Source organism: Macaca thibetana, chromosome 8 (genome assembly GCF_024542745.1).
Source record: "Macaca thibetana thibetana isolate TM-01 chromosome 8, ASM2454274v1, whole genome shotgun sequence".
Lineage (NCBI taxonomy): Eukaryota > Metazoa > Chordata > Mammalia > Primates > Cercopithecidae > Macaca > Macaca thibetana.
This window is the reverse complement of record NC_065585.1, coordinates 20,769,274-20,793,365: the sequence shown is the minus strand read 5'-3', so window position 1 is coordinate 20,793,365 and position 24,092 is coordinate 20,769,274. Positions and strand designations below refer to the sequence as shown.

At 33.8% G+C, this 24,092-nt stretch overlaps 2 protein-coding genes across 19 annotated transcripts in view; one reads left to right on the top strand and one right to left on the bottom strand.

The window, feature by feature from the left end:
* The window catches only part of NDUFB9 (NADH:ubiquinone oxidoreductase subunit B9), a 576,062-nt gene that overhangs the window by 343,446 nt on the left and 208,524 nt on the right, over positions 1-24,092 (top strand). Inside the window, exon 1 of one of the 17 annotated variants that reach the window (XM_050801742.1) lies at positions 1,093-1,096. The exons of 15 other annotated variants lie outside the window; for them this stretch is intronic. The gene's annotated coding sequence lies outside the window, so the exon portion shown is untranslated. Of the gene's footprint in view, positions 1-1,092; positions 1,097-1,838; positions 1,843-24,092 lie in introns of those variants that run through there. One more of the 17 variants, XM_050801772.1, reaches the window with a different exon arrangement.
* The window catches only part of TMEM65 (transmembrane protein 65), a 61,265-nt gene continuing 42,577 nt past the window's right edge, over positions 5,405-24,092 (bottom strand). For both annotated transcript variants that reach the window (XM_050801714.1, XM_050801715.1), the window contains 5 exons: positions 20,913-20,980; positions 16,903-16,957; positions 15,719-15,761; positions 13,661-13,766; positions 5,405-7,490 (listed from right to left, as the gene is read on the bottom strand). In XM_050801714.1, coding sequence (XP_050657671.1) covers positions 7,389-7,490; positions 13,661-13,766; positions 15,719-15,761; positions 16,903-16,957; positions 20,913-20,980 — 374 coding nt within the window. In that variant the 3' untranslated portion in view covers positions 5,405-7,388. The remainder of the gene's footprint in view (positions 7,491-13,660; positions 13,767-15,718; positions 15,762-16,902; positions 16,958-20,912; positions 20,981-24,092) is intronic.

The window sequence follows — 24,092 nt, the reverse complement described above, 5'->3', positions numbered from 1 at the left end:
AGTCTATTTTATCATTTACTACCATAAATATGTACAAATCTATTATAAAAAGTTAAAATTGGCTGGGCGCAGTGGCTCATGCCTGTAATCCCAACACTTTGGGAGGCCGAGGTGGGCAGATCACCTGAGGTCAGGAGTTCAAGAGCAGCCTGGCCAACACAGTGAAACCCCGTTTCTACTAAAAATACAAAACTTAGCTGGGCATGGTGATGCATGCCTGTAATCCCAACTACATGGGAGGCTGAGGCAGGAGAATCACTTGAACCCGGAAGACAGTGGTTGCCGTGAGCCGGGATGGTGCCACTGTACCACTCCAGCCTGGACAACAGAGCGAGACTCCATCTCAAAAAAAACCAAAAAAAAGTTAAAATTTATCAAAACTTATGCATACACAGACTACATTGGAGCCATTTACAGTTGAGACAAACAAAGATGTAGTACTAAATTACAACTGAAAAAGATTAACTATAGTACATACTGCACTACTACTATAATTTCAGAGCTACCTCCTGTTGCTATTGCTGTGAGCTCATATTCACTTAAAATGCCATGTGATGTTTATCATCTCCACATGGGCAGTTCCTCTCTCCAGTAAATCGTGTATCGTAGTAAAAAGTGATCTCTCATGGTTCTCAGTTATTTTTCATCATGTTTAGCACAACCATAAACCTTGCAATAATACCATGGGACCCATACAACACTAGTCCCACTAGTGACGCTGGAAGGGCTCCCAAGGAGCAAAGTCATGACATTACAAGAAAAAGTTAAATTGCTTGATGGGTACTGGTCTGCAGCTGTAGATGCTCATCCTTCAAGACAAATGAATCTAGCATAAGGACCACTGTTAATAAAATTAAGAAAATTTATGAAGCCTTTACTGCATCTATACCAGCAAACCTTGTACTTTTTATGATATACCTTTTTATCTCATATTGAAAATGCAACTTTTATGTGGGCGCAGTATTGCTATAAGAAAGACATACCTATAGGCTCTAACATGACTGGAGAAAAGGTGGTCATTATATGACAATTTAAGGCAAAAGGAAGGTGAAGGATCTAAATCTAGAGAATTTAATGCCAGCAAAGGATGGTGGGGCATTAAGCCTGACAATTTAAGGCAAAAGAGGTCAAGATCGAGACCATCCTGGCTAAGGATCTCTAAAAAAATCTAGAGAAGTTACTAATGCCAGCAAAGGATGGCTTGATAAGATCCGTCTCAAAAAAAAAAAAAAAAAAAGAAAGACGTTTGGCTTTAAAAATGTTAAGATAACAGAAGAGGCTGCTCCTGATGACCAAGAGGCAGCAGATGAGTTCCCAGATGCCATTAAGAAAATCACTGAGGAGAAAGGATATCTACCAGAACAGGTTCTTAAGGCAGACAAAAGTGCCCTATTCTGGAAAAAATATACATATATATGCCACAAAGTACATTTATTAGTAAAGAAGAGAAGTGAGCACCAGGATTTAAGGCAGAAAGGGACAGGCTAATGCTATAGGTTTTTGCTAATGCTTTTGAGTTTATGGTCAAGACTGCACTTATCTATAAAGCTGTTAACTCTTAAATCTTGAAGGGAAAAGTTAAACACAGGCTGCCAGTCTTCTGGCAGGATAACAAGAAGGCCTGGACAACAAGAACCCTTTTTCTGGGTTGGCTCCATTGATGTTTTGTCTTTGAAGTCAGGAAGTACCTTGCCAGTAAAGGACTGCCTTTTAAAGTTCTTTTGATACTGGACAATGCCCCGGCCACCCACCCAGAACTGCATGAGTTCAACGCTAAAGGCATCGAAGTGATCTATTTGCCCCCAAACATAATGTCTTTAATTTAGTTTCTAGATCAGGGGGTCATAAGGACCTTCACGGCTCATTACCCACAGCACTCTATGCAAAGAACCATCAGTGCCATCCAAGAAAACTCTAACAAAGAGAACATCATCAAAGTCTGGAAGGATTCCACCACTGATGATGCCATTGTTACTACAGAAGAAGCCATGAAAGCCATCAAGCCCAAAATAATAAGTTACTGCTGAGGAAAACAACCAGATGTTGTGTGTGACTTCACAGAATTTACAACAGAGCCAATCAAGAAAATCGTGAAAGAGGTTGTAGATATGTTAAATAAATAAATAAATAAATAACAAATAAATAAATAAAATGGTAGAGGGTAAAACGTTTCAAGATCTGAATCCTGGAGTGAGTCAAAAGCTAAGCAATTCAAAAGCTTAGCTTTTGGAGATGAGTGCCTCTGAATCAGTGCCACACAATGAGGAGGAAGACATTTAGAAGCAGTGCCAGTAAACAAATCAACATTAGACAATCTGTGTTGATTATTCAAGACTGATTTTACAACATGGACCCTTCTACCACACAAGCACTAAAACTAAAGCAAATGGTGGAAGAAGGATTAGTACCATTTAGAAACATTTTTAGAGAAATGAAAAAAAGCAAAACATCAGACAGAAGTTACAATGCATTTTCATAATTACAACTAGTGTGCCTGCCTTTCCTGCTTCCCCTTCCACCTCTGCTACCGCTAAGAGCAAGACCAATCCTTCCTTTTCCTCCTCCACCTCAGCCTACTCAAATGAAGACAAGGAGGATGAAGACTTTTATCATGATCCACTTCCACTTAATGAAGAGTAAATGTATTTTCTCTTCCTGATGATTTTAATAGCATTTTCTTTCTTCTACCTTAATACAATATATGATACATGTAATAGACAAAATATGTGTTAATCTACTGTTTATGTTATCAGAAAGGCTTCCAGCCAATAGTAGGCTATAAGTAAAATTTGGAAAGAGTCAAAAGTTGTATTCAGATTTTCAACTGCACAGGGGTTGGTGTCCCTAATCCCTGCATTGTTCAAGGGTCAACTATAAATGTTTTGCTGATGGGAGTATCCACAGACTTTTGTGAATTCTAGGGTTGCTTCCCCATGCTTCTGTGCCATTTCCACCTACTGCTGTCAGTAAACATGCAAGAAGTATTAATCTTAATATTTAACTGTTACTCTTTAGGCTTAATCCAGACATTAGTCATATGAAACAAAAAGAAAACATTTTACAATGCATTCCAAAGTGGAACATATTTAATGTATCTGAGATTTTCTTAACACTAACTTTCTAGTACCTAGCATGATACTTTCTCTTCACAGACTATCTGCACTGTTTGTGCCTTTGCTTCTTTCAGGTCTTCACTGACCATCTTCACTTGTGACCACTGGTACTTTCTATCCTCTTTATCTTGTTTCATTTATCTCTATAGAACTTACCACCATCTGACATAAACAATATTTAAGTGTATATCTGCAGGCTGGGTTCAGGGGCTCATGCCCGTAATCCCAGCACTTTGGGAGGCCGAGACGGGTGGATCACCTGAGATCAGGAGTCTGAGGCCTGGCCAACATGGTGAAACCCCATCTCTATTAAAAATACAAACAAATTAGGCTCAGTGGCATGTGCCTGAAATCCCAGCTACTCAGGAGGCTGAGGCAGGAGAATCACTTGAACACAGGAAGCAGAGGTTGCAGTGAGCCAAGATCATAACACTGTACTCCAGCCTGGGTGACAGCAAGACTCCATCTCAAAAAAAAAAAAAGTGTATTTGCTTTTCTGGGTTCTCTTCCCCTATTACTACCCTCCCCCGCACCCCAAAAGAATAAGCTTCGGTACAGATGTTCTGGTTGTTCACTCAGTGCCTTGAACAGTTCCTAGCACATAGTACGCAATAAAGAACACAAGATTTCTTAAATGAATCTTGAGATTGTAAGCACAATACTCTTAAATTATAGATAAGAAAATGACTCCATGAACCTGGAGGTAAAAAGGAACCTAGGCAGAGAGCAGACATTACAAAGCCCATGCAACTGATATCCCTACTACCCAGCAGTTAAGAAGACAGGCTTCATACTTGGACAAAATAGGATTCCAGTCCACTTATTCGTGGTGGCAAACTCTCTTCATGCCTCAATTTAGCTATGAGAAAATAGAGATGATAATGGTAATAGCCCCAACTTCATGTTGTCATTAAGGTGATTAAATGCAATCATGTGTGTAAATTACTAGTGCATAAAGGAATAAGCATTTAATAAAAGGGAACTATTATTCTTATTACTACCACTATCATCATCATCATCTCAGTCAGGATCCAAAGCCAATTTTTTAGTATTTCACAAATAATTTATGGTAAGATAGGCTAACTAGTTTCTAAGTCCAGACAACTGAGAAAAAAAAGCAGATTAGAGAGATAAAAGTTGCCAGAAGCAAGATCAGGAGAAAAATGAAAACTATAAAAACTAGATTCTCAAGGTACTGCATTGCCACACAATAATAATGTACGTAAAGATAATGCTTATATATTATATTTAATATACTGTCTTAAGATGGCGAGAAAATATAATTCTAAAATTAGAAAGATTACTTCAAAATGGCTCATACAAACTTTTGGTATAAAAGATAAACTTCCATTACCTTCAAAATTTATGTTCTAGAGAAAAAGCATAAATGAGACATTATTACATAAACAGCTTAGATATCTCTGCTGTAAATACCCATCAGTGTGACTTATGTGAGTCTATCTAAAGCTTTTCTACGGGCTCACTCTTCACTCACGCTCTGTAATGTTGTATCTCAGGTGCAGATTCCAGGGAGGTGGCAAATTGTTCCATTCACTGTCTTAGTGACATTGCTGCCACCTTATAACAAAGCCGTATTCATTAATCCTGTTTGTTTTAGTAATAGAATATACCAAGGTCCTCTAGTAAGAAATCAAATTTCAAAATCAAAACCACATTCCAAATTTCTTAAAAGATACTTTTTTTTGTTCAATTCCTTTGTAAAAACATTGGTCACCATTTAACATACATGGCAACAAAATGCACCCAATTTACATGCATCAACAAGTTAATAAATCATAATACATGGACAACACAAATTTCAAACAAACAGTACTAAAGTAGCTCATGTTGCATTTAACTATAGTTCTTGTGCTCCTAATAGAGAAGTAGCTAATATGAGAAACATACAGTTCCAGTTTCAACCTGAATTAAAGTTCTTTGTGGCAAGTAACATGAAACAATGATCACATGAAGTCATTATCTTAAAAAGAACCATTCTTCAGAAATCACTTTGTGCAAAGCACCATACTAGTGTAGACTATGATCTTAAAAAACATATACCTTCAGTTAAAGACAAATGGTCTCCATTTTTTGAAAATTAATTACCTGAATGATTCAAATTTTTATTATGCCCATAAATTAAAATTATCTTTCAATGTAAAGGTTATATATATTTGACACCTTAAATAATTCTGGAGATGTTCAGTTAAACCAATAATTCCCTGGGACTGGATTACTTTCAAGAGCAAAAAGAAAAAACAATAATCAAAAGCCCTTTCTAAACTCACAGGCAAGGTTTCTGATTTGGGATTTAATTAATAAGAAGTTAAGCACCACAATAAAATACATTTTTAGAAAACAGAATGGACTGCCATCAATACACAAGTTAGGGACAAAAGAAAGCACTTACACTTTACCTCCCACCCTTTCCCCCCCAAAAATTTAAGCACTCTAATCCTATCAATCTGAAATTTTACAAAGGATTTTTTGTGTGGTTATCTGTGTGTGGATATTATATGGAAGATACAAACCGAAATTCGATTTAAGATCTCAAGTTCTAGAATCATGATTTGATTCAGTAAGAATGTCATATTATTTGTGCATGTTATATATTTAGTTTTAGATTATACGCTACATTTTTATGCTTTCTCCCCTCAAAGTCTATGATTAAAGGATGGCACTTATTCATTCTGAAGTGCATGAGAGAATTTATGACAAATTGCCTTGCGAAACAGTATCTCCTCTGAAGAGTTCAAAGTAATTATGTATAAATAAAACCTTAAAATAAAATTGCTGTAAATCCTCTGCATCTATTTAGCAACACAAATAACTTCAATAGCCAAAATATTATTTTAATTTTAATTTAAGTTTCTCTCCTCCATGATGTATTTAATTACGCTGTTACAAGTAAGAGTAATTTTTTAGTATGTGTAACAGACCACATGCTAAAAAAGTTTAAGGGTTCAGAAAACTAAAATTTATAATTCTTACATGGTTATACTTAAGTCAGATATACAAGACTAGAAATAAGTAACTTCAACCTAAAATACGCTTTAAATACCACAAAAGAAGAAAAAAGAAAAACAAAGGGAAAAAGGATTTCTCCTCATGTAATTTTTGAGTGGACTATGTATCAAAAAAGCAAAATATTAAATATCTAGTTTTCACTTCAAAAGAAATTATTCATAAATAAAATTCACTAAATAAGATATAATGAGATTAGGAGTATGAGTACGGAGTATTCAGACTTATTCCATTCAGATGAGAAGATGACATCTTTGGAGGAAACAAAAAAAAAAACCTTACCAAATAATACGATTTGTATCTCATTAACCTTTCAAACATCACTTCAACTTCACCATTTATACCATAAACCTTCTTGACAGTTCCTATTTTCTACCTTTTTTTTAAAAAAGCTTTAGCCTCTTAATTTCCAAGCATCACATTAAATCCCTTAGTTCAATCTAATTCCACAATCCCCATTTCAAAGACTTTAAAATACTCATTTTCTTCCCCTCAAAAGTTGGAATCCACCATGTAATTATTCAAAACTGGGAAACTAAAGGTTAAAAAAAAATCAACTAAAAATAGTATGCTTGTTAGTATATATGGTTTCACGTAGCAGGGAGACCACATAATTGCTCTTTCTGATTAACCTCTGGCCCTTAAAATAGTAAAGTCAGAAAATTAAAATAAGTAATATATACTTACAATACTTAAAATCTGTATCTATATCCATTTTCAATAGATGTGCGAGTTAAGAAAATGACTGAAATTATATGATTATAAATGTTTACTGTGTAACAGTACAAAATTGATGTTCCCAAAAAGAGGGTAAAAAAATCTTTAACTGATATTAAACATCTTCAGTAATTTGGAAAAATCCCCAGGTTGAAATGTAACTATCAGGGAACAACGAAAAATGCTTTCATGCATGTACACGTGTTAAGTAACAAATAAGCAAACCCCAAGTCAATACAGTACATCAATGACACTTAAATAACATTATGAATATAAAAGAAAGAAAAGATAAAATGTTGACTGCTACTGATGAAAGAGCATTTCAACAATTTACACAAAATGATACTAAACAGCTTTTTAAAAAAGATGTCCTAAGAAGATCAAGCCACAATAAGTTAGTGTTTTCCATAATACATGCTAAATTATTTGATCCCATATCTATACTGTTACTGTCTTAATTCCTAAATGTTGTGACAGCATATTTAATTACTGAGGTACATTAGTTTACATCTTTTTATAGGTATTCTAAGAGGATTAACTTTTCGTTTCCAGTTTTTCATCTTCTTCACCTCCTCCAAAGAAAATTAAAGGAAACATTCCTAGAATGCAGCCAATAGTCACCCCAACAGCTTTGCCCTAAGGAAACAAAAGAGAACATTTTTAAAAAGTTACTTTATCTCTGATAACAAGAAGGCAGGAAAAAAATCTCACCAGCTCTTCTCAATATATTTGGATTTGCTACCCTTCATATATATTCTTCTTCAATATTTATCCCTGTGTATACCTTATATGTAGATATAATCATTACGTAAACATAGCTTTGTTTTCTTCCTCAATCCATACCCCTGCATAGCCACACATTTTCTTACAAACTCTTTTCCAAACTGCTAAACTTAAAGTTCAACTGAATTGACGGGTCCATATTCTACTTAAATCTCTACTTAAATCTACTTAAATCTACACAACAGCCACTGGTACTTCTCCAACATTATAAGTGAAATAACAACGAGCATTTCCGTGTATAGTTCTTCACCAATGATTTATTTAAAAATCAAACAGAATTAATATTTGTGCATCTTCATGAAGGATTGTCATGCTGTCCATCCTTGACAAAGCTGCATATACTTACATACCAAGTTCAGTATACACAAATGTAGACATACATACCAATTTTCCTGCAACCTCACCTACATTATAAAAATTTTATTTCATTTTAATTAATTAATTTATTTTAGAGACAGGGTCTCCCTCTGTCACCTAGGATGGAGTGCAGTGGCATGATCATAGCCCACTGCAGTCTTGGCCCAAGCCATCTTCCTGATCTCTTCCTGAACTCTTTGGCTCAAGCGAGCCTCCTGACTCAGTCTCCCCAGTAACTAGAACTACAGACACATGCCACTATGCCTAGATAATTTTGTTACTTTTATTATTATTATTATTATTATTATTATTTTGTAGAGCTAGGGTCTCCCTATGTTGCTCAGGCTGATCTTGAACTCCTGGCTTCAAGAGATCCTCCCACCTTTGCCTCCCAAATGGGATTACAGGCTCTGGGAGCCACCACACCCAGATCATTATAAAAATTTAAAATTTTTATTTTTGTAAATGGTTTTCAAAATTTGCATTCCTATGATGACTATCAAGTTTATATACTTTTCAATTAAGTTTCATTTCCTCATACAAATATTTATTGAGAAGCTACTATGTGTCAAACTCTCTACTTGAGTGTACCATGGAGATGGACTAATCTTACGTCGTCTGTCTCTCTCCTCCAGGAACTTCTAGTTAGGTACACAGGGAAAGACAAAATAAGTTCTATCAAACATTACAGATACTATGATAGCTACGTAATCTTTGTTCTTGAATGAAATGTCTTCTCTTATACATTGTCTGTTTAGCTATCACATCCCACAGTTTTTCGGGTTTTGTTTTTGTTTTTGTTTTTGAGACGAGTCTGGCTCTGTCGCCCAGGCTGGAGTGCAGGGGCGCTATCTTGGCTCACTGCAAGCTCTGCCTCCCAGGTTTATGTCATTCTCCTGCCTCAGCCTCCCGAGTAGCTGGGACCACAGGCGCCCGCCACCACGCCCGGCTAATTTTTTGTATTTTTAGTCTATAGAGACAGGGTTTCACCGTGTTAGCCAGGATAGTCTCGATCTCCTGACCTTGTGATCCGCCCCCTTCTCGGCCTCCCAAAGTGCTTGGATTACAGGCGTGAGCCACTGCGCCAGGCCCACATCCTACAGTTTTTCTACCAAATTTAATAGTAGACATTAATATTTTGACAATAGCTTGCGTAAAAATTTTCAACTTTGTTATTTTGAGGGTTTTGGTGGTGTTAGTGGTATTAGTAGTATGACCAATACTTGATATTAATAGTCAAAACTGTTATTTTCATTATGCCAAAACTTTAAAAGGTATCACTCATGCGGAGTTTTAACAAGCAGAAACTTTCTTCATTCCACATGCTGATAAATTTAATCCTTAGCTTCTTGTTTTTTTACTTTAACATATTTACTCATTTGAATATATTCACAGAGAAATCATTATATCCTATTTCAGACTCCTGACTTTCCCATATACAGAAGATAACATGACAAAAGCTAACTCTGAAATTTATCCGTGATAGAATAAATACAAATACACATGCAGGTTCCAGTTGACATAGGTGTATTTTAAAACCTCACTTGTAATTTGGCCCCACTTTCACTTCCCACCCATTCTGTTAGAATTCCTGTTGCAACCAAGGCTTTCCTCACCCTTCAGTTTAGGAATACCAGTCAGTGATTTCTGACCCAATTATCTCAAGAGATATAACGTCAATAGGGTGGTGAGGAAGAAAAAAGTGATACACTTTTCTTACTCCCTGATCCAGGACCTGAAGCAAATTTTTTCATTGTGAAAACATTTATTTACACATTATTATTATGTCTTACAATACTCTACGCCCCACAGTTAACCACATTGGGGCTAATCGTAGAACTTGAGTCCCATCTGTAATACTGTTTTATAAGAAAATATTTTTTGAATTTCAAACAACCAAATTACAAGTGCCGTTTTAAAATACACCTATGTCAACTGGAACCTGCAGGTGTATTTGTATTTATTCTATCACGGGTAAATTTCAGAGTTAGCTTTTGTCATGAGTAGAAGGCTGATCACTAACTTCAAATACTTCAGGCTGTATAGAATCAAAATGTTATGTTACAGAGTAGAAGATTCGATTCTAACATAAAACAAGCAGAGTCAACAACTAAGGAACAGAATCACTGTTGCCATAAACCAGTGAGGGGTTTTACCGTAATACACACACAGACACACACACACTCAATATATTAACACTAGTTTAGTAATTTAGATGTTTTTGTCATAGAGAAGAGAAAATGAACCTACTTTTAATATAGAAAGAAAACAATTATTATGCCCCAGAAAAATAAACTTCTGATCCCAACTTTAATGCTAAAATTTTTAAGACAAATTGCTAGAATGTTAGAAAATCCTTATTCCCTCAAAACTCCAGCTGGTATCAGGGGCTAGTCTCACTTTACTTACAAATTGTAAGATATGGACACATGTAAACTAAAAGGAAAAGCCCAAAATTAACATTCCACTTTCTTAAAAGACTTTTCAACCTTTATAAAGTAAAAATTACAACAAGCAAATAGGTCCTCATTTTGTTTCTCCACACTCTTCCTACATTTTGATTGAAAACCAAACACTTCCCTGCTATACTTGTGATCCTTCTACTACTCATATTTTAAAGGGTAGTAATTATTGCAGATTTAAAGTGATTTAAAGTGATTAGTGATGAATTTAATTTTTACCTATGTGTATGTTTTTATACTCTGTATGAATATTTTGCAGGTAAAAATTCTGTTTACTTCCAAAACATTTAATATCTTCATTAAAATAAATTCCATCTAATTTAACATTAATTTTGTATTTTACTCTTCTTCAGCTCCCATTAGTGTTTCAATCCATTGTCATTTGATTTTTCTTCTTCCATTAGTCCATAGAAATTGCTCAGAAATGATTATCAATGAGCAACTACATACCAAATCCAAAAACAAAAAACAAAAAAAAATTTTCAGAAATTTTACTTGATTTCTTTATATCAAGAGGAATTAATTGAATTAATTATCATTCACTGCTTCTTGAAACTTCTTCCTTGAAAGCTCCCATAAGACCATGAGCTCTTAGGTATTTTCTAGGGTTCTTTAATTTTGCACATTTTCTCTGGAACAACACTTCTCAAATTTTAATGTACAGCAGAATTAAAACACAAATTGCTGGGTTCTGTCTCCAGAATTTTTCATTTTGTGAATCTGTAGCAGGCAGATTTTAAGGTGGCCTTCATGATATCTTCCTTCTGATATTTAAGTCTTTGCATAGTCTCCTCCCCTTGAGCATGGGCAGGATGCTCTAACTTGCTTTGAATAATAGGAAAGGTGATGGGGTGTTACTCCTGCGATTACATTACATTACATAAGGCTCCATCTTGCCATCCTGCCAGCAGACTCATTTTCTTTCTCCCTTGCTGGCTCTGAAGATGCAGGCTGCCATGTTGTGAGAGGGTCTACTGAGAGGGCCCCATGGCAAGGAACTGCAGGTGACCCGTAGATCGGGGTGTCCAATTTTTTGGCTTCCCTGGGCCACATTGGAAGAAGAATTTTCTTGGGCCACACATAAAATACACTAACACTAACGATAGCTTAAAAAAAAAAAATCACAGAAAAAAATCTCATTATGTTTTAAGAAAGTTTACCAATTTTTGGTAAACTTTTGGATTACCAAAAGCAGGCTGCACAAGCCTGCTCTAGATGGAGGGAGGCCTCTAGGACATGAGAGTGCAACAGCAAAACAGAGGTTGGGTCCCTCACAGCCACAAAAAAATTAATTTTGCCAAAGACCTGGGTGAACCTGGAAGTGGATTCATCACCAGTTGAGCTTCTAGACAGGAACCAAGTCCTAGCTGGACATGATTGCAGTCTTCCAGAGGACCCATTTAAGCTATTCCTGATCTGACCCACAGAAAATGAGAGATAACAAATATATGTTGTTTTAAGCTGCTGAATTTGTATGTGTTTTTTGTTTTTTGTTTTTTTTTTTTTTTTGGTGAGATGGAGTCTCACTCTGTCACCCAGGCTGGAGTGCAATGGCTTGATCTCGGCTCACTGCAACCTCCGCCTCCCAAATTCAAGCAATTCTCCTGCTTCAGCCTCCCAAGTAAGCTGGGATTACAGACACCTGGCCACCACGCCCAGCTAATTTTTGTATTTTCAGTAGAGATAGGGTTTCACTACCTTGGTCAGACTGGTCTCGAACTCCTGACCTCAGGTGATCCACCTGCCTCAGCCTTCCAAAGTGCAGGGATTACAGGCATGAGCAACCCCATCCAGCTGCAATAATTTTTTACACAATAATAGATAGGTCTAAGATGAAGACTGTGTGTTTGCATTTCTAAGAAGTTACCAGTTAATGTTGATCCTGCTGATGCTGGCACCACATTTTGAGAACCACTCTCCTATGAAAGTTCATCTTCTCCCATGGTTTTAACAATCACCTACCTTTTCAGTGAGGCCTACAGTGACTCTCCTATTGAATATTGCAGTCTGCTTCTATCCTAGCACTCCCAGCCTCTTCTACTTCGCTCTGTTTTCCCTTATTCTCGTAACACATATAAACTTCTAATATGCTAAATATTTTTATTTATCAGATTGTTTATTGTCTGTCTCCCCACTGCTTGAATGCAAGATCTATCAGAAATAAGATCTTATTTTGTTAACCAATGTATTCAAAACTCCTGTATATCTACTTGGCATATAATATGTGAACAATAAGTATTTGTTGAATGAATGAGTGACAATACCCATTATCACTAACTCGGACCTATCTAACTCTTGACTTTAACCCAAATGCCTACTAGGTGTCACCACTTGAATGTCCTACTAGTATCTCAAATTCAATGTGTCCAAAATAGAACTCATTATCTTCCCTTACAAGCTTATTCCTCCTCCTTTTTTTCTTGATTTTATTGATGGCATCATGATCCATCCAGTTTCCTTCTTATTTAAAACTCCCCTGGCTCTCCAACACTTAGGTAAGAGGCTGAAGCTCCTTAGCATTCACATACAATACCTTTCCTGTCTGATCCACGCTGACTTCTCCAATGTTGTCTTCTGCTGCTGCTTGTACCTATAGCTACTACATATTATATTCCTAAAATAGGTTCATGTATTTACCTAAATATACCCTTTTTTATCATCCTCTTCTAATTGTTGGCCAGTATTCTTGGAATTCCTCTTATTCATCTAGTAAATGTCTCATCAATAATTCAAAAATCAGCTTAGATCTAATAATCACCAAGAAATCTCCCCACCAAAAGAAGTTACTGCCCACAGTGTTAATTCCCTTACCTGTATCATTGTTATATCTTGTACATAATTCATTACTGCATATGTCATACTAAATTATAATTTGTTTACATGTTTGGTTTTCACCTAAACAAGTTCCTCAAGGATAACCACAGTTTATTATTCATTTATGTTCTTTGGACCCCAACCTATAAGAGATACTCCCTAATTCTAAGTGAATTGCACAAATATTTTTTAAAAATTCAGTATACCTACAAAAAATAAGGAGTTAATAACACAAATTACTGTTCTTCTGAAAACTGCCAAGGTCTGGACAATTTTTGTTAAAAACTCCATTCAAACCCATTTTAGTCTCAAATTTCTCAAGATCCTGAACTATACAGTATCTTGTTCTGGCTACCTAATTCATTGTCATAAACCATGTAAATTACTTACCAAATGTGTACTAAGACGTGTTTGCCACATGTCAACTTGCTTTGGTGTGAGATCAGGAATTGACAGACCTAACCTGGAAGCCAATGCTTCAACATAGCCTGCAAGTCTTTGAAGAAACAAGACAATATGATATATAAGTTATGTTTCAATAAAGCCTTTACAAAAGCAAACAAAACAAAACAAAAGACAATGAGGACAAAATGTAAGTTTTTAAAAAGACATGCAAATGTCCTCATATAGTAAACTAATTACCACAAGGAGAAGCAAGATAATTTTACATTTGCACTTGGTACTCTAGAAATGGCATAAACATTCTTTACAACTTTTAATTTTTATTGTATATAAATATATTGTTTAAAAATATTTTCTTATTAACATATTTAACACAAAGGAAAATTAATTGACTTAGAGCAATTATTCTCTATTATTATTTTTAAAAACAATTCAAGGTATATAACAATTTGTACAGATAATTAGAATTTCTGCAATTATTCCAAGCTCAAAGCAAAGCACTTTAACATATGATACAAATTAGTAACTTATCAGACAGCAAAAGTTTCCAAAGACTGGTAAACTAACAAATACAATTCCTCAGACTGGTAAACTAACAAAACCCCTAAACTTTCAGGCCAATCTCAAGTATTTTATCAATTCTAAGTTGCCATCATTTATTGGATATACTCTTACTTTATGAACTGTAAGAAAAACATTGCTAATTAAACTGTGTATACTACCAACAATAAGATGGATCCTGATATCAGATATGTAAAAATGCATCTGAGAATGCATAAAATGTGGTATTTGTTGTTTAATGATACGCCCCCAAAAAAAGAGAGAAGAGAAATAGTTTTTAAATACAAAGACTTCAAGAAAAATCTTCATCTCTAAACAAAAATAATTGTTTTATGATACAATATATAGCTAAATGGCTTTAAAATCTCTTAGATCATTTGGTTCTATTAAATATATCCGAAAGCTATACAATGACTGTAATATTCTCATTATTTACTTTAATGTTGGAAACTGGGAATAGAATGTTTAAGAGATGATATCATGATGCATTTATGCCAGGAATTCCAAGAATATAAAATTCTTGCCATGGCTCTAAAGCAAAGAAACTTTTTTTTTTTTTTTTTAACAGTGGCTTTGGCCCCAGACTCTGGTGCAGAAGTCTAACATAGAAGGTTAAGGTTAGATCACTTATAAAGCTGCTTTGCCTAGATTACAGGGCTATGTAAACTTCTAAGAAAAAATTCAAATCTGAAACTGTAACACTCAAATGAGCCAAGAAGAGACAAAGTCAAAGACACAGCAAGAGAGAACATATTTATCATAATAATGTCCACTTAGTCTAATTTATACTCCCCCAGCCTTCCCCAAGCTCAGGAAGCAGCTCAGGCCATCTGCCACTGGGAACAAGAATGTGAAGAGAGAGAGAAAGTTGGCCTTTTCTAAATAGATGTCCTTAGTTTGTTTCATTATTCCTGCCACATAAAGTAAAGAAAGCAAAAAATAGCCAAACCCATATATGCTTTGGCCATTATTTCCTTTGAAAGCTCCCCCCTCTAAAAAACATGTATAGTCATCACTATCCTTAAATTTGAGCCATATCCTTTCTCTTTGGGTTTTGTGGGAGTAGGGTGAGGTGGAATAATGAGAGAGGTTCTTGCTTTTAATCCTGCCTTACCCTTAGAGATGTCTACAAAATACATATAAATACTTCCGTAAACACAAATTCCATTTTGCTTACATTATGGTAGATTTAGAATAAACTTTTGCATACATCAGAACCACTCATGAAAATTACTAAACACAAATGCCAGGGTTCCCTCTCCAGAGATACTAATAATGTATAACTAGGATATCACCCAGGCATCTATATTTGATGGATACCAAAGATTTAGTACTATTAGTTTAGAAGAAGTAAATTCAAAATTTTAATTCTAGAAAACAAAGAAAAATTAAATATCCCTTTGTTACGCTTCTCAATTAAAGAAGAGTGGGGAACAGAAAGACAGCAAGTACAGAATATACAAATGAATAAGTGAATGAACCTACCCAAGTCCAGCTAGATCTGACACAAGATTTCCCAAAGCAGCAGCTAAAAATTTGAAAAATAAACAAATGAACTGTTACATAAAAGAAGAATAATTATGTCACTCTGTAATCAACAAAGCACTGATCTTGGAAGAGTTCTCACATTTCTCAAACTAAAGCAACTATATTCAAAGTAACTCATTGGACAGCTCTTACTCTCAAGGTTTTGAATAGAACACAATTTTGAAATTATAATATTCTACCTCCATTAAGTAGTAGGTTTTTTTCTGTTATGGCAGCCAATTTCCATTTGGTTTCAATATTAATTGTACAATATTTTGTAGTATCTTTCATATAATATTTAAAGGAATTGGTAAAGCTGCATGTACAGCTATGAAATTCAAGAAAGTCAAGGAGAAAAAAAATATTTCTTTCATTAACTCATTTACCTAATGCTTTCTACAATAAATACAACATAGAACTCTTCCCAAATTTTACCTCCATGAAAAACAGAGTGGTAAATGGGACAGAGAAGACAGATGTTTAATCCTGTATTTCCTTCTTTGATTTTTTCTACCCAACTCAAGAAAAAAAAAAAATCTACCCAACTCAAAAATAAATAAATAATAGGCTGGGCACGGTGGCTCACACCTGTAATCCCAGCACTTTGGGAGGCTGACGTGGGCGGATCACAAGGTCAGGCATTCAAGACCATCCTGGCCAACATGGTGAAACCCCGTCTCTACTAAAAATACAAAAATTAGCCAGGCAGGATGGTGGGCGCCTGCAGTCCCAGCTACTCATGAGGCTGATGCAGGAGAATCACTTGAACCTGGGAGGTGGAGGTTGCAGTGAGCTGAGATCGCACCACTGCACTCCAGCCTGGGTGGCAGAGTGAGACTCTGTAAATAAATAAATAAGGGTAGAAATGTTTAGGGGTAACACTGAATTGCCAGAAAATCTTGTCTTAATGAAATCAATATAGCAGAGTATTGTTATCCAATAACTAATAATATAAAGTACCTAAAATTTTCAGAAAAAGTACTACATATACAAAACTAAGAATCAGAAGAATACGATGAAGAAAACAGATATCTCAATGAGTAAACTCATTCAAATAAATTACCCTCTTCGAAACTTAATCTACTGAAATGTTTTATAAATGTACAGACAATGAAATAATAACATTTACTATTGTTAAATACCTGCCATAGTTGAAATTCCCAAAATAATTCCAATAGACATTTCAATATGGGTTCCCTGAAATATGATAAAAAATTAATCTTAAAAATTAAAGCTGAAGTGACTATAAAAGAATAGCAAAGCATTAATAAAAACAGAGATAATAGTTAAACCAACATGTTAGTGCTGCAAAATTACATACATCATATATGCACATATAATGTAGTAATTCATTAAATTATTAAATATATGCATTCATACAGAAATAACATAACATTTCATTCATTCAAATTAGGTTTATAAAAATAAAATTAGCAACACATGTAGAAATATAGTTCATCATTAAAAATCTAGAATTTCTATTTTTCTACCACAGAGAAAAATGCTTTAAAGCTCTTTGAAAACAAGACCAACTCACATTAATTTTAAATTCTGAACTATACATCTATACTACTGTTATTCACTCTATCAAAAGATTAAAAAGAGACTAAACCAGTTTCTAGGGAAATTGGGGTTTATAAAATTATCCTTATAACACTTAGCTCTTTAATCATTAAATAGTGAAACTGTACAATCATTTATAAGCAGCAACGGCATTTAGTACAATAGATCTACACTCAAAACAAAGCCCCATCGTATCGCCACTGAATTTAATGACAGAGTTTAAGACTTTCTATATGTATATCATCATTCCTTTGAAGAAAAGAGGGGCTCACATTTTACTTTCATTTTAGAGAGTAGGAACTGAAGTGAAGACGATTAAACTATTCTAATAGAATAAAGAAGAAATCCTAGGATCTATTGTGCTAATTCAATTCTAATCCTTGAGCAATGCTGCCATTAGAAGACTTAATTTTCAAGAGTTCTCTTGAACACTGATGCATGAACATTTCTAAAAAATGTTTCAAATCTCAATGATATTTGTGGAGGGAAAAAATGCCCTATATTTTATGTAGAAATAATGCATTACTCATCAATTATTTACAAAACTGAAAAGAGTTTTCCTCAAGTTTCTTTCCCCTAGAGCTTTTGGTTGCATCACTTTAAGATATCATTCTTGCTGAATATGGACTCAACAGCCTGATGATGCATTCAAGTTCAAAAGTCTTTTGTCCTGATGCACAAAGTTCAAATTACAAGGTTGTAAATATACCCCAAGAAACAGATTTCGAAGAAGAAATAAAGAGGAAGAAAAGAAAAGGTAAAAATAGGCAGAGAAAAAGAATAAAGATGTGTATCATCCTATCTGAATGCAAAAAAACTGGAGCACCAATATAGAAGAGAGGCACCTGATAACAACAGTCTAATAAATAAATATGGCATCTTTAACAGCAATGAATCGCTGGCAGTGGCCAAAGAAGAATCTCTTTGCAATACATATATTTAAAAAATAGTTAAGTGCTTAATCATTTGGTTGAATGTAATACAGCTAAGATCCTTCTAACAGCAGGAAAAGCCCCATATGAAGTCAAAGGTGCTTTGGGGGCAATGGACTATCCACTTCTTTACTGTGTCCCATAGTAACATCAAATTTTGTGTTAATAGGTGAGGTAGAAATTATAAATAAACCGAATACTAATGGTTGTCTTAAAGTTATACCTGGTTCATTATCCTTAATACAATGAATCTACTCTAGAATTCTAACAAATTCTATCCAATTAAACTGCTAGTAAAGTAACCCAAAACTAACCCTAAAGTATGTTATAAAAAGCAATCCAATAACATAAAAATATTTTTTAAACTATGAAACAAAAGGCTTAATATGAATACCAACCAAGATAAACTCTATTACAAGAGTTTACAGAGGAATTTGTTTTTACGAGTACAACTAGGGTGGGACAGTACACCTAACAGGAAGGAGGAAAACATCAAACATCTATGTGTGAAAAAAAAGAAGAATCAACTATCTCAACTTACTATTTTAAAACAGTTATAGCTATCCCACAATGAGAGGGGTTGATCAGTATTTTTTAATTAAAAGATGAAAAACATTCTTAAGATAATAATCACTTATTTCACCTTTCATAGATTCTACAGTTACATTATTTATATGTTTTAGTCTCAGCATTCTATATTACAAAGCCTCACTGGAAAATTTTATTGTCTCTGAATTAGTTTGCAACTATCACAGGATAATATTTTTGCCATACCTACTACTCTTAACCAGGTACTGAAGTCAGTGGCTTAAACATTTATTTCAGTATTATTTAAATAAAAAACTGATTTTCTGTGTTCTAGATGTGCTGGGGAAAAAAATTAAGAAAAAATAAACAAAATGGTTGATAAGCCCCTGAAACTGGATTTCAATATAAACAGAATAACAAGTATTACTAATTTGGAGTCAGCCAACTCAGGCCTGGAAAAATAGTGTACTCTTAGTTATACTAATAATGAGGCACACACCTGGGGAACACCAAATAGTGAACTACAAATTACTACAATAATTTGACTCTAGAATGTGGGTGTTTGGTTTGGTAGCTGATTCCCATCAATCTGGACATAAGGCTAGACTACATAGCAAACAAAACCATTCTTGAATAAACCATGTTTACATAAATGTTATAATCTATACAACATAAATTACTTTTAAAATTCCTACTTTGAAACTAAATCTTCTATTTATGTCCATTTGTAGTACACGTGATCTCCAAAACACCAAAAAGAAAACCTGCATCTCTCATATGTATTTGCCTCACATTCAACAATCCTAAGGTCATTCTACTTTTTCATAGTCTCCTACACTTTAGCTATCATTTACAAAATGTTTTTAAAAGTTAGAGTCAGTGAAGCTGACAGCAAACTATCTAAGTCCTAAATGAGAAAAGTTTCTAGTTGTGAGGCACTTTGATTTTCTCAAACGAGTTTAAATAAAGACCCCAACTGGGAATTCATAAACTGGTATTCAAAGTACATGATATTTTTTTCTCCTCCCACTAAATGTATTGAAGATCTATTACCTTCAATCTAATGCTAATATCTGAAAAGAATGATTTCACATAAGGTATTCTAAAAATATGTATTAGAAGTTGATAACTGACATATTAACTGGACTGTGATCAATCTATTTTACTTGGACAAAATAAGAAAATGAATAGTTTTTTGACTGATTATGGCATTTTCATAATACGTATATAAGAATAAAATTGGCCAATTTATGTATCTGTGAATGTGAGAAACTTATTCAACTATTTAGAACCACACTGCCTTCTTGGAAACTACTAAAATCTGAGTTGGCTAGATTATTCAAACAATTAATGTACATCAAATCTAAATGTAATGAAAATCCCATTATGACAAATTCATAAGCTGTAGCTAACACTTGGTATGTTCTTGAAAACAGAGCACTGGGCAGTTTTTGAAGACTTGCATTTTACTCATGGATCTATTTCTGACTTTAGAATATGAACCCAATATTGATATCCATTAACAAAAGGCCTTATATAGTAGTAAGGAAGGTAAGTCAGCCATCTCTGAGATTAAACATTTTTAAGGAGCACCCTTGCATTAAAATACCACAGCAAAGGTGAATTTTTTTTAACACTACAATGGAACAAGGCAAAAGGGAGATATAGTCACTTAACAGAATTGAAACTTTAAACAATGGCTAGACTGAAGGCTAGACTATGTATCAAAACATGCTTTAAAACATTTTCACATTGGAAAATTGAACAAGGAACTAAATCAAATAGTTACCTATATATGTGATGATAATTGCCAATACCACTAAAGAACATCAGAACATTTTACATATTATTTTTCTTTATTAAGAATGTTGAAATTAGAATAGGATAATATAGGCCTTAAATGTTCTGTCTAAATGCTCTACCAAGTCTATTTGTCTAAATGCTTTACCTAAAGTCTTAATGATTAATAAATATAATGCCTTAAAATTGAGCTATAGTCTGAGATATAGTAAAAAATATTCTTGTTCATTATATTAAAACTTTATAACCACAATAGAGAAATTATTAGGAAAATGTAGACCACATTAATTTATGAACTCAAAATAGAAGCAGTGAGAGAAAGAACTTACAGCAACAATCATAATTGCATTATCCAAAAAGCCAAACCCTATGAAAGGTATCGCATTGTGGATGAATACTGAAAAACATCAAAAACAGAAAAATATATTTTAAGATTTCTATTAACTTAGAATAACAAAAACAGATGATATGATCAAAGTATCCTAAACAGACTTGATAATCTCTAGAATTTGATTCTCATTTTCCAGAGCCAATAGACGCTGCTACTGCTACAAGTAGAAACTATATTGGGAAAAAACAAAACAAACCAGAAAAAATATAAAACATGTAAAAATAACTGTGTTAGGCTTTTGTGTTTTCTTGCTGGTAACACACACACACACACACACACAAATATATACATACAATTAAGAGAACAAATTAGTAAACATATATGAGTACCACGTTTTACCTGATTGCTACTGACATCAATCTCTTTTTCTCTTATGACTAAAGTCTGATACTATAAAATTGATTTCTGTATTAGAAATAATGAAAATGTTCTAAATCAAATGTCAGAAAAGCTATTTGGGTGCTTTTACTCACTAATTTTTTTAAAGAAATGTTAGAAAAAGGTGATTATCTCATCTTTATTACCTCATCTATGTGCAGTCTTTTTCTCCCCTCAAAATTCATCAATATTCCTAAATGCCATTGCAAATTATAAACAACCAATATTTGATTTAAATCAAACTGTAACTTCACCTCTTGCTACCAAAAACACACCTTACTTCATCTATTGGGTATATAAATTCAATGATCTGAGATATTGGAAGTGTAACTAGGTCACGCCAGTAATCCCAGCATTTTGGGAGGCCGAGGCAGGCGGATCATGAGGTCAAGAGATCAAGACCATCCTGGCCAACATGGTGAAACCCCATCACTACTAAAAATACAAAAATTAGCTGAGTGTGGTGGCGCATGCCTGTAGTCCCAGCTACTTGGGAGGCTGAGGCAGGAGAATCACCTGAACCCAGGCAGCAGAGGTCGCAGTGAGTCGAGATTGTGCCACTGCACTCCAGCCTGGCGACAGAGCAAGACTCCATCTAAAAAAAAAAAAAAAAAAAAAGTAGGAAGAACTAATACCTACATATTCTTATACATTTATTCTCATTTCTTTCATATTTACATCTTCAGCAGAATATCAAGGGCGTGGTGGATGCTCAAAAAATATTATTTCATTAAGCTGAAGACCACTAACCTGGAAAGGAAGAGAATTCCAGATTGAGAGAATTGAAGGCAGACTGTGAAACAGATTAAAAGCTGGGAATAGGTAAAAGACTTTATTCTAATTAAGCTATAAAATTGCCAAGGTATACTGAATATCTGTTCAACTGAGACCTTTTTTCAACAAACATTAAAATGCTGAGTTTTATACTACATCCAAAAAAAAATCCCTTAAACCAACTGGTTATATGTGTTTACTAATTTTTAGAGTCTTTTTTTCTTTTAATGCAGTTATTGCCACAGAAAGTATAATTGAAATATAATCCAGAAGTTATAAAAATTTGATATTACTATATAGAGCTCTGTACCTAGCAGGGAAGGCTAATAAGCACTCAAAAAAAAGCACTTGTACCCTCAACCTCTATAAATGACCAAGACCACGGGACAATACTATATACAGTATAAGAATACTATTATATTCAATATTATTATAGCTATACAATATTATATAAACCAGTACATAATAGGTATAAAATAGGTCATTTAAAATTTCTTCTTGTTTTTAAGTAAGAATGTCCAAGATCAAGGACATTTTTAATTACAAAGAATATTACTTAAGTTACTAAAAGTGGTAAAAATCAAGTGGAACATTAACAAAATGGGATTTTTTTTTCAATTAAAGAGTCTAGCCTTAGTTTTTTAACTTATTGCCTAAATCTGGTTATTTACTGAACACTCAAAATTTTATGAAAAGCGGCTTCCAGAACCAATACAGATTACAAATTTAACAGGTTAAAAGAGTATAATGAAATTCTAAAAATTCACTAAATAAAACATTTACAGTGAAGAGAAAGCTACTTAAGTACAGAAAAATAATGATGAAACTGGTTAGGATTAATTAGCATTTTGGGATTCACTTAACAACATCTCTAAAATTGGCCAGTTACAAATATCTTAAAATTAGGTGATAAGGCCATTAAATTAAGATTACAGTAATTGCTATCTTAGCAATTTTTACTTGGTCAGTAAAACCAAGGCACTCTGTTATAATAATCACTTTGAACTATAAGATATATGTTTTTAGTGTTTATACCTATATAACTATGTCCTAAAAATTAAATTTTATTTTAACTAAAAGGAAAAAATAAAGTTTTTCAAAAAGTTCAATAAACATGTACAGGGCACTCCACTGGGCACCTGAGATACAAAGATAAATAAGACTTGGTTCCCAGCCCTAAAGGGGTTTAGGTATGATAACACAGCCATATAAACAGTAAATTTCAATATCACCTACAAAAAAATGATAATAGTATATAGTATTAGAAACTATAGATTGTATGAATCTAAGGTGGGAGAACCATAACAAATTAACCAGGAAGAGAAGTCTTAAAGAATTCTTAAATTGTTTTGGTATTTGAGGAAAGTTACTAATTTCTAATATAAATTACATTCTACCTGTCAGAGAAAAAATAACTGGCCATTAGGCTTTTTAAAAAATTATATAAATTTGCTCTCTAGTATGGAATGATCTCCTACCAATTTGTGGCTTCTTCAAATTTACTCTCAGAAACACTATTCTATAAATTGGCAGCTGTTAGCAAATCACGTTTCATATTTAGCTTTAATTTACAACCTACTCTAATTCACTATACTGTTAAATAATTCACTTCTTCCATCTTTATAATAACATCCAAACTTGTTTTACATTATTTTGGTATATTCTTGAACATTTATTTATTCTTGAATATTTATTCCTATCACAATAGAGAAAAGAAAGAACACTAGCAGCATTGTAATAAGGTCCTTCTTCAGGCAGTTTTAAATAAACTTTACTTTTTTCATTCTTACAAACAGCCAGCCAGAAGCATTTTCTCCACCAGAGAACAGTTCTATCTAGCCTTGGGTCTACAAATTCTAGTTCTGCATTTACCCAACTTAAATTCAAACTAAAGTAAATACATCATTTTTCCTGGAAATTAAGAAAACTTTTATCATAAAAATAATTCTATTTCTAAATGGCAACA